The 15,686-nt window shown below is 42.7% G+C and overlaps 1 protein-coding gene and 1 long non-coding RNA gene across 11 annotated transcripts in view; one reads left to right on the forward strand and one right to left on the reverse strand.

Annotated features, from left to right (window-relative positions):
* The window catches only part of LOC310677566, a 35,278-nt gene extending 26,832 nt beyond the window's left edge, over window positions 1–8,446 (forward strand). Inside the window, exon 3 of the long non-coding RNA XR_014511283.1 lies at window positions 8,357–8,446. This is a non-coding gene — a long non-coding RNA (uncharacterized lncRNA). The remainder of the gene's footprint in view (window positions 1–8,356) is intronic.
* Window positions 1–15,686, reverse strand: part of RET (ret proto-oncogene) — a 115,951-nt gene that overhangs the window by 45,297 nt on the left and 54,968 nt on the right. For 8 of the 10 annotated variants that reach the window (XM_083440324.1, XM_083440332.1, XM_083440326.1 and 5 more), the window contains one exon: window positions 6–257. In XM_083440324.1, the coding sequence (XP_083296450.1) occupies window positions 6–257 (252 nt within the window). Of the gene's footprint in view, window positions 1–5; window positions 258–8,335; window positions 8,477–15,686 lie in introns of those variants that run through there. The other 2 variants (XM_083440331.1, XM_083440330.1) reach the window with 2 other exon arrangements.

The raw sequence follows: 15,686 nt of genomic DNA on the forward strand, positions 1-15,686 counted from the left end.
CTTACACAGCATATCGAAGTCCTCCCTATCTAGACTCTTATTGAGGAAAAGAAGTCCAGTTTTCTCTTGGATTTGAAACCAGAGATTGTCTTTACTTCCAGCTCGTGGGATGTGGAGTTGTGGGCACAGCCAAAAATATGTATTCTCCTCCTCCGAATCTTTCAAGGCATGGATCTGCAGCAGGGGGGTTCCGCTGGGTTGGTCAAGGTAGACGTTCTCATGATATTCCCTCCGGGGAAAGTAGAGGCCAAAGGCAACTGGAAAAGATACAGAAATGAAGGAATGCAATATGTACAATGACTAGGTGGACTTTTTTAAAAAGCATTTTGCAAAGGCAACACACTTCCCTTCTGTAACTTTCAAGAGAGATATTTGTCCAGCTGGTTCTTTGGTTGATCATGCTAGATTAACTACCTCTTCCCACAAATACCTGCCTCCATATTGAAATCTGCCTCAGAAGTTTTTACAGATCCCACCCCCATCTGGTAGGTGGTGACTGAACACAGGGGCCTTCTATGGAGTCACATTCCAGGTTTGGAACTCGCTCCCCAGGAAGCTTCAGCTGTGACTGGGTTTTCTGCCTTTTCTGACACCAGGTGAACCCTTTTTTAAATTTTCTCAGGCCTTTTCGATCTCTGTTTTTATTTTGGATGTCATCTGGTCAACTTGCTTCGTAATGCTTGTTAATTTCAGCATCGTTGTGTCATATTTTTGCACTGGGAGCTATTCTGGAAACATCCTGAAGGGCAGGGTATTAAAAGCCTAACAAAAATTAAAAAGCTGTACCAGCTGCCGTGTGGTTCAATCCATTGCTCAATAAAATGCGAAAGGAAAACAATAGTGTAGAAACTGATCTGCCAAACTGGTTTTGTAAAAAAGGGCAGTTTGGTTTACATTAGCTTCATATGCCTAGATGGGCCTAATACTTAAAAAGTGGTGATATGTTCTTATTCTTTGATTTTCTAACCATAACTGGTTTTAAATATGTTATTATCTTGAACTGTGCAATAGTCAGATATCAGCAGTGCATGGGGACAACCCAAGACATGTTGCAGCCTCCGGTAGAGGATGTTACCTCCATATTCCATGTAGCACACAGAATTTGGCTCTCCAGCAACTCATTGCATTCCCTTCTAGAGCTGATGCAACGTTTATGTTTGTGAAAAGGTAAAAGGTAAAGGTACCCCTGACCGTTAGGTCCAGCCGCAGACGACTCTGGGGTTGTGCGCTCATCTAGCTCTATAGGCTGAGGGAGCCGGCGTTTGTCCGCAGCCAGCTTCCGGGTCATGTAGCCATCATGACTAAGCCGCTTCTGGCAAAACCAGAGCAGTGCACGGAAATGCCACTTACCTTCCAGCCGGAGCGGTACCTATATATCTACTTGCACTTGACATGCTTTCAAACTGCTAGGTTGGCAGGAGCTGGGACTGAACAATGGGAGCTCACCCTGTGGCGGGGATTCTAACCGCTGACCTTCTGATCGGCAAGCCCTAGGCTCTGTGGTTTAGACCACAGCACCACCCACATCCCTTATTGTGTTAATCCTCTACAAATGTTTTTGTTAACTATGTTTATCTTTATCATAAGAAAGCAAGCACTGGTGGTCATATTAGTTAAAAATAAAATAAAAATAAAAATGTATGGGGGCGGAATTGCACATGCTATCTAAATGATAACATTTTAAAAACAGAAAGGGGGGGAGGAACAAATTAGCTGATCAATCTCAGCTGCCCATAACTGACCACTTGCCCTCTGGAGTCATTTATCCATCCCAAACACCTCCCTTATATTAAACCTTTCTTAATTTTCAAGCAATTTCCAGTGGCTAATGCATGAAACCCATACTGTATCAAATCAACACTGACCTATTTGACATACCTACACTATACACCTAAACTAATTTAACAGTAATTTCAAAATCATATGCAATAAAACTGCACAGAAAAGGTCAAAATGTTTTTTTAATCAAGTCTATGGTGAAAGCAACGGATCACTCTCAGTACCATTTTTTATTTCCCTTCCTGGTACTACTAAGCACTTTATTTAATTAGCGCTTAATCAGAACCCATTTCCTACAGTTTCATTCTCAGCAGGCAGCTCTGAAGTGTGGTTCTATATTTCCTTCTCTCAGACAGCTGCCTTTCCACATTGTTCACAAATATGAACAGGTCTACAACTGTTAAAGAAGGAGCACTGATAAAGGCAGGTATGGAGAGTTAAAATATGCAACAAAGGAGCCTTGCTTTATGCAGTTATTTTGTTTGGTCTGCATGAATCCAGGACCAGGAGTGTAGACATTAAAAGCATTGATACCTGAACTCTCAGATGCTTCTCTGCTTCATATAAAGGAAACAAACTGACAAATATGAAATAAAATAATATATTTCATCAGGAACTATGGCACTGCAATCTAACTTGAGCCAACAACACTGCAATTTAAACCTATGCTTGGAAAGCATGGCAGAGGCATCCTGCAAGATTTGTTCTACAGCTAAAACAATATTCTCCACAAACATATTTTCTAAGAAATGCAGGTACTGGGATTCACCCCACCCATGGCAAAGTCTTTATGGCCCCACATCAGAGACTCTTGGTAGTCCCATTCTTGCTGTGCTCATCAGTGCTCTTCACTCACACATTACCTGGGGGGGGGGATGCTACTGTGCTGATTCTGAGGTCTTCACACCATTTATTTTTATTTATTATTAACTTTACACAAGGTTTGAGCTTCTTCGAAGGAGCTCAACACATGGCTCTCCTGCCTCTCCATTTTATTTTCGCAACCATCATGTGAGGCAAGTTAGGCTGAGAGACTGTGACTGGCCCAAGGCCACCCAGTGGGCTTTTGACTGAGCAGGGATTTCAACCCTGACCTCCCAAGGTCCTAGTTCAACACTCTAACCAATACACCACACTGGGATCACACCATACCATTTACATCACACAATTTGCACCGGAACCCTCTTAACTAATCTTAAGTGCTTTCTCATTGAACTCGTTTTTTTTTTTGGTTTTTTTTGCAACCTCTCTCCCTAGGTCCATAGGCTAATATGAACATCGTGAGGTATTTGTTTGTCTTCCCCCATAAATTCCCTTTCCCTTCAATGAACACAAATCTAGATGCAAGGTGACCAGAGATGCCTGAGTCTAAGAGTTGCTCCTAGTGAGCATCCTTAATTTCAACGTCCCAGACTCCCTGAAAATAGCGACATCATCTATGACATTGTAGTATATGTCAGGCATGGGGAACCTCAGACCTCTCTATATCTGACCCTCTAAACTCTCCCCATTCATAAGCCCTCTTTCAAGTCCGCAACCTCCACTGACCCTGTTTGAGTGCTTTTGCCTGGCTGGAATGCATCCTTGAACTAATGCCTCTTCCTTGCCTGTGTGGAGGACAGAGAGGGGTGTGAGAGTGTGTTAAGAACTAGGCTACTGTTCAAAGCTAAGATTTGTGCTAGTTGTTTTGCTCACTTTTATCTCTGGCCTCACCCAGCCCTAGCCTGTGTCCCCACCCCACCAGTCCCCTGGAAAGGAATGAAGCTCTCTGGCTAAAAATAATAATTCCCCACCCCTAGTATACATTGGGACGCGGGTGGCGCTGTGGGTTAAACCACAGAGCCTAGGACTTGCCAATCAGAAGTTTGGCGGTTCGAATCCCTGTGACGGGGTGAGCGCCCGTTGCTCGGTCCCTGCTCCTGCCAACCTAGCAGTTCAAAAGCATGTCAAAGTGGAAGTAAATAGGTACCGCTCTGGCGGGAAGGTAAACAGCATTTCTGTGCGCTGCTCTGGTTTGCCAGAAGCGGCTTAGTCATGCTGGCCACATGACCCGGAAGCTGCACGCCGGCTCCCTCAGCCAATAAAGCGAGATGAGCGCCACAACCCCAGAGTCAGCCACGACTGGACCTAATGGTCAGCAGTCCCTTTACCTTTACCTTAGTATACATAGAATGTTAACTATGGTACCAAGAGAGGCGGTACATTGAAAAGCCAGCAGCTTTTTTGCCTAATAGGCATCTCTTTCCAAAGCAGCTAAAAAAACAACCAGGATAAAGTTTCTTTAGCCACAGCATTCCCTAAATTAAAGCCCACTACTTCAGCTCTTGTCCACATACAAAGTACAGTGTATACCCACTTCCTTCTGAATAGACAAGCACAGGACTGCACTTTTAGCTATCTCTTATTGTTGGACTCGCTTAATCCAAGACCCGACAGAATGCTGTGCATTGCAGGTACGCATTTCTATTTGGAAACATTACATAATTCCTTTGAAATATGGTCATGATTCAGGAGACCACCGCCAGATCTAGCAATGAATCACTGTAGCACAATTTACGGCTGCCTTTGTGATTTGTTCTAATATATCGTACATTAAACTGATAATCTAGGACAGTAATAAAGGAGGTGAACATTTATTAATAATTTCTTGCTGAAGGGTCTGACAAGTTGCAAAATGAAAACTAACAGCTCCTAAGAGAATGCCCTTGTTGTTTTCCACCTTTCCTCAATAATTTATTGCTGCCATTTTATTTTGCACCTCACCACTCTGTGAAGTTTTTCTCACGAATCAAACTTAAAAGGCACCCATTTTTTCATGTCTTTAATCAACTAGCAATAATGGTAAAGGTAAAGGGACCCCTGACCATTAGGTCCAGTCGTGGCCGACTCTGGGGTTGCGGCACTCATCTCGCTTTATTGGCCGAGGGAGCTGGCGTACAGCTTCCGGGTCATGTGGCCAGCATGACTAAGCCGCTTCTGTCGAACCAGAGCAGCACATGGAAATGCCGTTTACCTTCCTGCCAGAGCGGTACCTATTTATCTACTTGCCCTTTGACGTGCTTTTGAACTGCTAGGTTGGCAGGAGCAGGGACCGAGCAACGGGAACTCACCCCGTCACAGGGATTCAAACCACTGACCTTCTGATCAGCAAGTCGTAGGCTCTGTGGTTTAACCCACAGCACCACCTGCGTCCCTTCCAACTAGCAATAGTCAAATGCAAATTTACTTATCACAAGTACAGTGGTACCTCGAGTTAAGAACTTAATTCATTCTGGAGGTCTGTTCTTAACCTGAAACTGTTCTTAACCTGAGGTTTAGCTAATGGTGCCTCCTGCTGCCGCCATGCCACTGCCACACAATTTCTGTTCTCATCCTGAAGCAAAGTTCTTAACCCAAGGTACTATTTCTGGGTTAGCAGAGTCTGTAACCTGAAGCGTCTGTAACCCGAGGTACCACTGTATGGCTCTACCCATTTTCTCTTGCTACCCCTATGGCATGGATCTCTCCTCAAAATCTACCTTTCTTGCAAGGGGCCTCTTCCCAGGTCATGCCTCTCATTGCCCTTCCTTCACACCCTTAGTTGAGGGTCCTTGCACTCTGACGACAATGCTTGAGGTTTGAGTGTGTGTAAAGACTACCGTACTGTAAAAGGGTAAATTCATTGTTTCACTCACTTTGACTCTGGCCCCCGACCGCCACTGGCTTGTAACCAAGTGACAAATTCATGCAGCAGCATTTGCCCACATTCAGCCTTTGGCATCCTTGTCTCTTCACCTCCTTCCTCACAGGGTGTCAAAAAAGAGGGCAAAACACGACACAGATTTACATGCACTACTTTACATGTACAGGTGCAAATTTAGAAACCATTGCCGCAATTTAAATTTCACAGAAGGCAAGCCGATTAATTTCCATTCAGATCAGCACAAATCAATTGCAGTATTCAATTAATTCACACCCCGCCCCAGATAACCCCAAATTAATAAGGACCTATCCAATTAAGTTACCCCCGATTAATTGCCCACCCAGATCCCACTCCAAAATCATTTCCTCTTCAATTGCTTGCCCCAGCCGTCAATCATCATTACCCTGCTCCATAAATTAAATTCCAAAGAAGTAATAAGATGCCTGGGTGCACAATTCTGTTTGGAGTGGGAGTCTTAACAAAAGACAAGGAAGGTGGGATTGGCCTGCTGTTGCTTTCCCCGCTGCGGCACATTGCAAGTCAAGTTAATTCCATCCCCAAATCACCTCCTGACCAGCACCTTATGCTGTGTATACTGACTGCAACCCCATATCAAGCCCCACTTTTTTCCTGTGAAATAGGCATTCATAGAAATAGGGCATCATGAAGTCTCCACCCTCCTCCTAAGAGCAGTCAGTAAGGTTGAAGCAGAAGGACATTGAGGGTGGGGCAACTGATGGATTTTTTTTTTGGTCACACTTTTTTATATCTAGATATGGGTCTTTACCATGAGTGTCCCTCTGCAAAAAGATGGATTCAAATCAGCCTACAAAAACAAACATTTAAAAAACAAGTGTAACCCAAGCCTGAGGGCTGGCTTGTGATATTTGTATTGATTTGTAAGCTGTGCATGAAATTTTCCAGGCTGCAGAGCGGGGTACAAGTGCTCTGAAAAATTAATTACTCGGGGCAAACAAAATTATCGTACTTACGTACACAATTTATTTGCATCATTTGTCAATATGAAATATTATAAATAAATAAACACACACAGAGACGGGAGGTAATTAAATATGAAGCTGAAAGAAAACCTTCATTGGCTGAGTCTATCAGGGATCTCTTCAATCATTTGTGTCTAAATGAACACTGAGTGAATATTGGCCTGAAATGACAACTTATTTTAGGAATGTTTATTGATTACGATTTGTTTCTGTTATTTCTAGTCTTTTATTTTTTTCTTCAGTTTTCATTTGATATTTTTTTTCACGAAAAAACTTTTCAAGCTCACAAAACCAGGCTTAACTATGGTGGTTTCAGTTGCTGGGGTGGAGGTGGGGGGGAGATTCTTGGTTACAAACTAGGAGGGCGAAAGATTTCCCCCTAACTATATACTTCACACTGTGCAAACAAGGCCTCTTTATGACATTTATTTAAACTACATTTGCTGTATTTTCAGAGAACAGCATTTCTATCACAGAATAACAAGTTCCATTTCTTATCCCTAGGATTTCACCACATCTTATTGATAACAGGTCGTATTATTAATTATATCCTTATTTATTCTGATTGTGAAGCCGGGGCTCTCTCTCTTTTTAACACATAGAAAAGATAACGAGGTTACCAGACAAACATGATGCTTGCTATTAATAACCCACTATTTGTGGTTAAGTATCATATTTCAGTAATCAATCAGAGCGGTGGTGGAAGCGAGAGTTCTTAAGATGGCTACAGTTATTAATGATGATTGACAGTTGTTCAATTGCAAATATTTAACTACTTGATGTTTCACAATCCTAGCATAAAATCATGGAAGTGGGCAGGCATGAGCTGTTGGCGGTCTCTGAAGGGAATCCCCCACAAAATTGATTTCCTATCTGCTTTCTTGAGCTTATGCAGAAAATGAGTAGCAGAGGGGTTTTTTGTCTACAAAGAGATGTTCAATCTTCCAAAACACTGCTTTGCACATAGATACAGAATATATATTTACTTTACTATTCAATATTCTGCCAGTACTGAAATAATTCAACACATATAACTAAGGAGCCTCTTATGAGCACACTACAAGCTGTTGGCATCCGTTTGTCTCGAGAGACAATGGAGTATGCCTCCAGGGGTAAAGTCAAAACCACTGTGTTAGCAGCACTGAAGTGACATCCCCCAAGGCACAAGGCCTGGGAAGTGTGTATTGAGCTCCTGGGCTGCCCAAACAACAAGACACACACACCCCGGCCTTGTTGATGTGGTCCAAAGGAATGCAGGAGTTGCCGGAAGGAGGGGCAGAAGATGCCATCCAACCATTGCAGGGACTCCACTCTGGATTTGTGTAGGATTTATTCCTTACAAGTACTTAATTATGTCCCCTCCCCCCATTCACAGTGGGAAAGCAAGATTTCACCCGCCCCCACTGGTCACCTTTAAATGGGCATCAGAATACAACGTGCACATGTCCTGTTACCAAATTTCATGAGAGAACTTTAGGTGTAAAAATGATGGTCCAATCCAACAGGAGGGGGGGGAAATACACAAAATGGTGGGTGGCTGTGAATGCTCTTCTTGTGTGCAACTCTAATAATACTGTGTTCAAGGCTACTTCAAGGGGAGAGAGTAAGAATAGAGCACTTGATTCAGAATGGAGGGCTTGGTTTAAATCTCCCCCCAGTGATGATGACCAGTATTGAAAAAAGATTTGGGCAGACTGCTAGGTTGGTCTTTGAGCCCACTCAAACATGAGCACAACCCGCCACCACCCTTTTCCACCGACATTTTGGAACAGGGCATCCAAAGGCAGAATAAGTGCTCACAGAAGATGACAATTTGGCATCCCAGAAATAGAAAAGTCACTGTCTACTCCCTGTTACCATAATTCACAGCTACCTTTTCTTTTCTTTTTCATAGGGTACAGAAGTCCTCCATCTGTGTTGCTTGGGCTCTAATGGGCTCATTCACACAAACAAAAGTCTCCAGTTGACTCTGCATTCAACAAATGATAATCACATATGAAGCAACTGATCCATCACCTTCACACACTTCTCTCCAAGTTCACTGATGACATAGACAGCATTATTACGATGTCACAATTCCATGTAACTGCTAAGCCTCACCTTCATATATGGGGCAAGGCAAGGCAAGGGCACAGGGCTGGTTGGGATGAATTTCTCTGCTTCTGTATAGGTCCCTTGAAAGCATTACAACCATGCATGAACATCTGGTGAGACTTTGAATAACAAGAGGAGGAAGAGGGGGGGAGGAGAAGAAGGATCTGAGAAGCACAGTGTTGGGGTTCTCTTTCTACCATTTCAGCCCCGGTCTGAAGTGATTATTTGCATCTTCATGAATAAATACAGCAATACTATCTCCCCAGAGACTTCACATACCTTGCTAGGGAATCTCTCTTAAGTGCGTAACTGACGAGATAATATACGACACTGCAATTAGCGAAAAAGGAAACGGAAACACTCTCAAGCATTATCTGCTTCTCGTTCTTTAATATTAATGCTAACTGTCTGTGAAAGTTGTATTAACAGTAATTCACAGAGAATTACCTGTTGAGCTAAACCATGGGATAAAGCTGAATCACTTGGTAGCCAGATTGGAGTGTAGTGCTACTTATACTTATCCCCCAAAGCTGCTGCTTCCTGTCCCTTTCTCTTAGTCAGCAGCAACAGACATCAAGTCATACAAATTAGCTGCTACTGTACTTTTCCTAAGCGCAACACAGTCACTTTGAAATATAAGCTGACCATAGGAATCAAACAAGGGGGTCCCTGCAAAAATATGATGCATGGGATCATGTTGTTCTAATAGGAGCAAGTCAGTGGTGAAATTGAGAAGGGGCTGTTAGGTATGTCGTACCAGCCCAAGATCTGAAGGCAGTTAGGGAGTTATCTCAGCAAGCTACCGGTATATGCTGTCATTTGTTAGTTTTACTAAAAAAAAACACCTAGATTGGATTTGTTGTAAAGGGAGATGGGGCACACCTTTTTTAAACAAAAATCTAAATATGTTCAGATGGGTGCAGGTACTCAACAAGAAAGTTACTCACTATATGAACAGAGGCTACTACTATTGATTATCAACTTTTATGTATTTTTAAAAAAAGCATATCCAAAGTTGGTGGGGTATTTGTAGTTGAGTTAAAGATGTGATAGAGCTAAAAGAGCAAAATAGCCTGCAGGTTCCCACCATCATACAGCCTGCTTAGGCCACTGGAACAAATACGGTGGTCCAGATCTCCAACTATTTCAATTTCCAACTCTCCTTTAGGCCATTTTTTACAAAACAGGTCTATATGCCAAAGATGGTTCCTACCTGAAGATGGTCTCTGGCCATAGCTGTCAACTTACAGATTTGAAAATAAGGGACCATCAGCCTCGAAAATAAGGGATCAGCAGCCAAAATAAGGGATCAACAATTACTTTGATAAAATACATATTTTGTTGTGTGCAAATGGCTTTAGATACCTGTTAGGTCCATAAATTACCATATAGCATATATTCAACACAAAAAAGCAACAATTTGTTGTTGACAAAGGACAGCTGGACATAGAAAGGGCCCCATTACCTTCAGTAGCGTATTTAAGGGACATCATCAATAAGGGACAGCAGCGCGACATGGCGCTGGGATAAGGGACTGTCCCGCCAAATAAGGGACGCTTGACAGCTATGTCTCTGGTTTGTGCCCTATATCATAAGCTACGCTCAAATGATACTACTTAGGGCCTTGTCTCCCTCATTACCTCAGAGCTGTGCCTCTCCTCCCAGGAGTGATACTGGCTTCAGAATCATCTTCGTTATAGCTACCTCCCATGTGAAACAAGGCACCAGGGGTCTCAGGCAGCCAGGTCCATGAGGTCAGCATTCAAAAGCCTTCAAAAGCTTTTTTTTTTTAAAGTTCCAAGGAACTGTCTCTGGAGTGTAGTTATCTGACAGAACACAGCACAAAGAAACATCTGAGCTTAGAAACAAGAGAACTGTACAGTCCATGAACTTGACTGACTGAACTCAGGGAACTTCTCTGACCCAAATGAGATAAATCTTAGGCAGAATTCCTAAATATCAGAAGTGGTTAACCTGTGGCTTCTCCAGATTTTGTTGGACTGCAGTTCCCCCCATCTCTGGCTATTAGTCATGTTGGCTTGATAGAGTAATAGAGTCCAACAACATCTGGAAGGCCACAGGTTAGACGCCCCTACTAAATATATTTTCTGGGTGAAACTCAGACTTCCAGGGAGCTTGAAGAGAGCTGTTGGAGCTGTGATTAATGTTCAGCACTTGGGCAAAGCGTAGGAACACTTTTAAGCGTTGCGCAATTTTTGTAACACTTCACCAAAAGCACTTCCTCCCCCCCATCAAACACAAAAATCAAAACTCATGGAAATTCAGCTCAGCTCTAAGCGCGGAATAAAAAGTGTTTGCACTATCCCACTGCCTCACACAAAACTGGCAATACAGGAGGTACTTTTTTCAATCTTTTCCTTATTTTCAAAACGTAGTTGGAACAGTATCATGTCGTTACTCTTTTATATATGAAAAAAATAATCAGTGAAAGCCTCTGCTGGCAGCTGAAAACTGCTAAAGAACTGAGCGATAAACATAACTATGCACCTCTCACGTGAAAGTGCTTTCATTATGAAGAACTGCTATTCCCTTTTCAAACATTCAATGGGGTTGTGAAGGCACAATTCTATTTTTCAATCCACAAAGTAAACTGATGCAATCAGTTTGTGCCACAGGTCTAAAACTGGCATGAGACATCCAACTTATTCATGGTGGAAAGAACTCTGTAGAAAAAGGCACAAATTCCCCATGCCCATGAAGTTGCAGCCAGGATTGATACTCAGCCCGTCTTAAAAAACCAAGCTTGAACTTCAAAAACATTGGCTGAGGACCCTGGGTTATCACTTGTATACTTGCCAAAAAACAAACAAACAAACAAACAAAAGCACCCTTTGTATAAAGTGCAACAAATTCTATATTTTTTTCATTAATTTGCTCAGAAATATGATTTATGTGCATTGCTTACTGTTTAATTACTTTGTTTTCTAGAAGTTCCTTCCTGCTTGTTTGTAAGGAAATAGTCAATTAAGAATCTAATGAATCCTCTCCTGTGACAGAATTAATTTGGGAAGCTGTGACCTCATGTAAAGAGGCATCAAAGCTGGTTAATATGTAACACAGAGACACTCCGTGCAGACTGATGATCATTACATGAAGCATCTTTGATCTGCTGTAGTTTCCAGCAAAACAAGGGGAAACATGCGCTCTGCTCCAGCTCTGGCAAAAAAAACACTCTACATCGGAAATGTACGGTAATGTTAAGAGCAGACGGTGTTACTAAGATATGGCAAAGATGATGGAATGTAATCCCCGAAGAGGAAAGTACTGCAATTTTCCACCTTTGATTTCAGACACATGGTAAGAACATCACTAGACCTCCAACAACTCAACTTGGAACAAATCAGACATAGCTCAGAGCCTCACATAAAGGGAAGCTGAAATCTCAGTTGAATGTCTATGGATCAAGATAGGGTGTCTTTATGTAACTTATTTATACTTGAATTATGTTGTTGTTGTTTAGTCGTTCAGTCGTGTCCGCCTCTTCGTGACCCCATGGACCAGAGCACGCCAGGCACTTCTGTCTTCCACTGCCTCCCACAGTTTGGTCAGACTCATGTTTGTAGCTTCGAAGACACTATCCAACCATCTCGTCCTCTGTCGTCCACTTCTCCTTGTGCCCTCCATCTTTCCCAGCATCAGGGTCTTTTCCAGAGAGTCTTCTCTTCTCAGGAGGTGGCCAAAGTATTGGAGCCTCAGCTTCATGATCTGTCCTTCCAGTGAGCACTCAGGGCTGATTTCCTTGAATGGATAGGTTTGAAAACTTGGTGATTTGTGGGGAAATGAATCACTTGGCATGATTTGTAGACCCATTTCAAATGGGATACCTAACAACCCTGCTGAATACTCAGTTGCCACCGGGTTGCACAAGAGCCCTCTTTGCATGTTACTTGTGTGAAAGGGCAACGCAGATTCAACGGGGCTGTGCATTCAGCCTCAACCCTGGAGATGGTTTTACTCCTTGCAGCCCTCACAGGTTGATTTAGAGAGGAGTAGGTTTCCCAGATGATTAAGAACCCTAAACCCTAAAGCATATTGGAGAGCCTATGTCAGACTTTCTCAACCTGTGGGTCCCCAGATGTTGTTGAACTACAACTCCCATCACCCCTAGCTAGCAAGGCCAGAACTCAGGGATGATGGGAGTTGTAGTCCAACAACATCTGGGGACCCACAGGTTGAGAACCGCTGGTCTATGTAGAGAAAAGGTTGTCTCCTTTGGTATGTTATCTCTCAAAAGATGAGGGGCTGGAATGGACGGTGCTACCTCAGGGTGTTGGGCTAAAGATGTACAGTACTTGGATAGCTCAGTTGTTTAGAGCAGGTGCTGATAACACCAAGGTTGCAGGTTCGAGCCCCATATGGGACACTTGCATACTCCTGCATTGCAGGGGGTTGGACAGATGACCCTCAGGATCCCTTCCAACTCTACTATTCTATGAAATTCCCTTCATAGTTCTGCTTATCTTTCTGAGTGAGTACCATGAGAAGAGGGCATAGACCTCTAGGCCAACTAGGTCAAACACCAGGGCCTCTACAGAGACCAATGAGGCTGCTATGGGCTGCATAGTGCAAATAAAGCTCTCCCATGTACTGAGCCTCTGCCTCCCATACTTCAGAAGGTCCCATCCCCAGTGGGCCCTGAAATCCACCACTGAATTCTGCATCCTTCCAGAATTTAGAACTGCCCTTGAGTGCATAAAGAAACTTAATGTGAATCACCAATGCCTTTATAATAGTCTTTAAAATATTCTGATCTACCAAAAAACAAACAAACGAAGCAACCCTTTCTGTGGAGGACTAAATGCAAAACCACACCATACATTTAAAGCACACTGAAAGCACATGGCTTCTCCCAAAGAATCTTGGGAACTGCAGTTTCCCACTCACGGAGCTATGATTCACAGTACCCTTTGAAAGCCACAGTTCCCAGGATTCTTCGGGGGGAATCAGAAGTTTTAAATGTTCAACTGGATGTGCTCTTAAATACGAGGTGTGGACCTGCCCTAAGCTGACAGAGTAATCGCTTCTACAATGCGCAGCAGTATTGACTCAAGTCTTGTTAATAACATTTACATGAGTTAATGATATACGATCTGTGAGCGCCTGATGCTGTAGCACTGTGAGCAGGTGTGACACAAATGCAAGAACAGGAAACAAACGACAGTATCCTGTTTTTATTTTGATTGTGTTCTGTTTTATATACTAGAAGCTGTTTTATATAGAGATTTTTACAAAGTAATAAATTGTTACAATTCAAGTATATTTCTGTAAAAAAAAAAGGGGGGGCAAACTGATCCCCCAGACCAAGCAGGAAGCATTTTCCGAAGAGAAGCAACAAACAGTGTTTACTATATGATAACTTTAACAGAGTCCCTTAGTTCTCCCGCATGGATAATATATGTGGAAAACAAAGTGGAAACTCAATTCCATCTGCTAATCATGTAGAGGGAAACTTAGTAAATCAGTGTTCAGCTGCCCTTGTTATGTCCACAAAATACTAGCACCTGTCCTGTCCCTTCATGCCCATTTCTCTCACCTCTTCCTTTTTTTTATTTTGTACTTTCCTTTGAGCTAACTGTGAAGACACACTGCAGCACAAAGAACTCTGGCAACCATACCAACCAATAACTGAGCCCTCTGAACGAACCACCAGTAAAACAGATATGCCTCGCAAGGTCGTTATGTGCAATCTGGGCTACTGAACGCGTTTCAAGATAGTGCTTCAAGCTTGGGGTTTCATGTTGCATTTCTTAGGGGGAAATCTTGCTTATCTGTGTTTGGGCTAAGCAAATCAGTATATTTTTGGTGGCTTTTGCATGTGCACACCTATAAATCTGTTCCATGCCATTTCTGCATTAAACTGAAATTGTTGTTGAATAAAGGAAATGTATCAAAATAGGTTTAAAATGCACTTAAAAATTATTCTTCTGAATCAACAATAGTTTAAAAACAGTATGCAAAGTGTAACACAAATATGCTACTTGTATCAAGGTGATTGCTCCCTTTGGGGGAAAAGGAAGAGGTGAAGATCATCAAGGCCACATCCTGATCTACAGTAAAGGCTCATCCCAATATTTGCAACATTCTACTTTTGTCTCACAATATGTACTTCAAGTACCAAATAACTGCTTGCCAAAGAGAAGACACTAGAAAACTCCCTTTTTTGCCAAAACAGTTTCGTGCCTTCGCCATTAGCAACTTTTCTGCTGCTTCTCTCAGTGTCTAAAATAAGGTGACACAGTCAGATGCAGAAACACCCAAAAGGGTGACATCCATAGTGCAGGCTCTCTAGGGAGCAACTTGAATGCTCTTGTTTCAGCAGCAGCGGCACTTGAGCAACAGGATGACTGCTCACAGAGTACAGTTTGCACAGAAAAGAAGAAGCATTCCAATTGCCCTCTAAGGGCCCACCCGAAATACTGTTTTCGTGCCTCACTGAAACACATAGCTCAGTTACCAGTGCATGAGACTCTTAAGGTCATGGGTTCGAGCCCCACATTGGGCAAAAGATTCCTGCACTGCTACAGACTGGACTAGTTGACCCTCGTGGTCCCTTCCAACTCTAGAAAGTCTATGATTCTTGAAAACTTCATATTATTAATGTTTCTTGTAAGTCTGGGCAAAATGGCATCATGCACATGCACAGAAGAGCCGAATTGCATCACGTGCATGCGCAGACACAGCGCTACAGGTTGCAAATGTGCCTCCCACACGGATCACGTTCGCAAAGCAAGGTATGGCTGTACCTTGGATATCCGGTTGATCCAAGGAGCCCCAAGGTGTATACAGTGACTTGAATGTTCTATAGCATTAATGCCATTCAAAACATGGTTGAATTGTTTTAGCAGCGCGTGTTGAAGAATTACTGGAAAAGGAAGTCAAATTAAAACATAAGCCATTTCAGCTTAGCCCTATTTGAAATTCCAACTAAAAAAAGACACACAAACAGTACTTTCCCACAAATTATTTGTAGCTGCTTTGCCTACTGACATACTGGAAGGAGTAAGGGGAAGGTTCATCTCTCCCTTGTGCTGTAAAGAAAAGCCAGCCGACTAGAAACACACATGCCAACTTTCAAGATTTGGGAGTGGGGAATTAACTTACATTTGTGG

Source organism: Podarcis tiliguerta (genome assembly GCF_965153285.1).
Source record: "Podarcis tiliguerta genome assembly, chromosome: 5".
Lineage (NCBI taxonomy): Eukaryota > Metazoa > Chordata > Lepidosauria > Squamata > Lacertidae > Podarcis > Podarcis tiliguerta.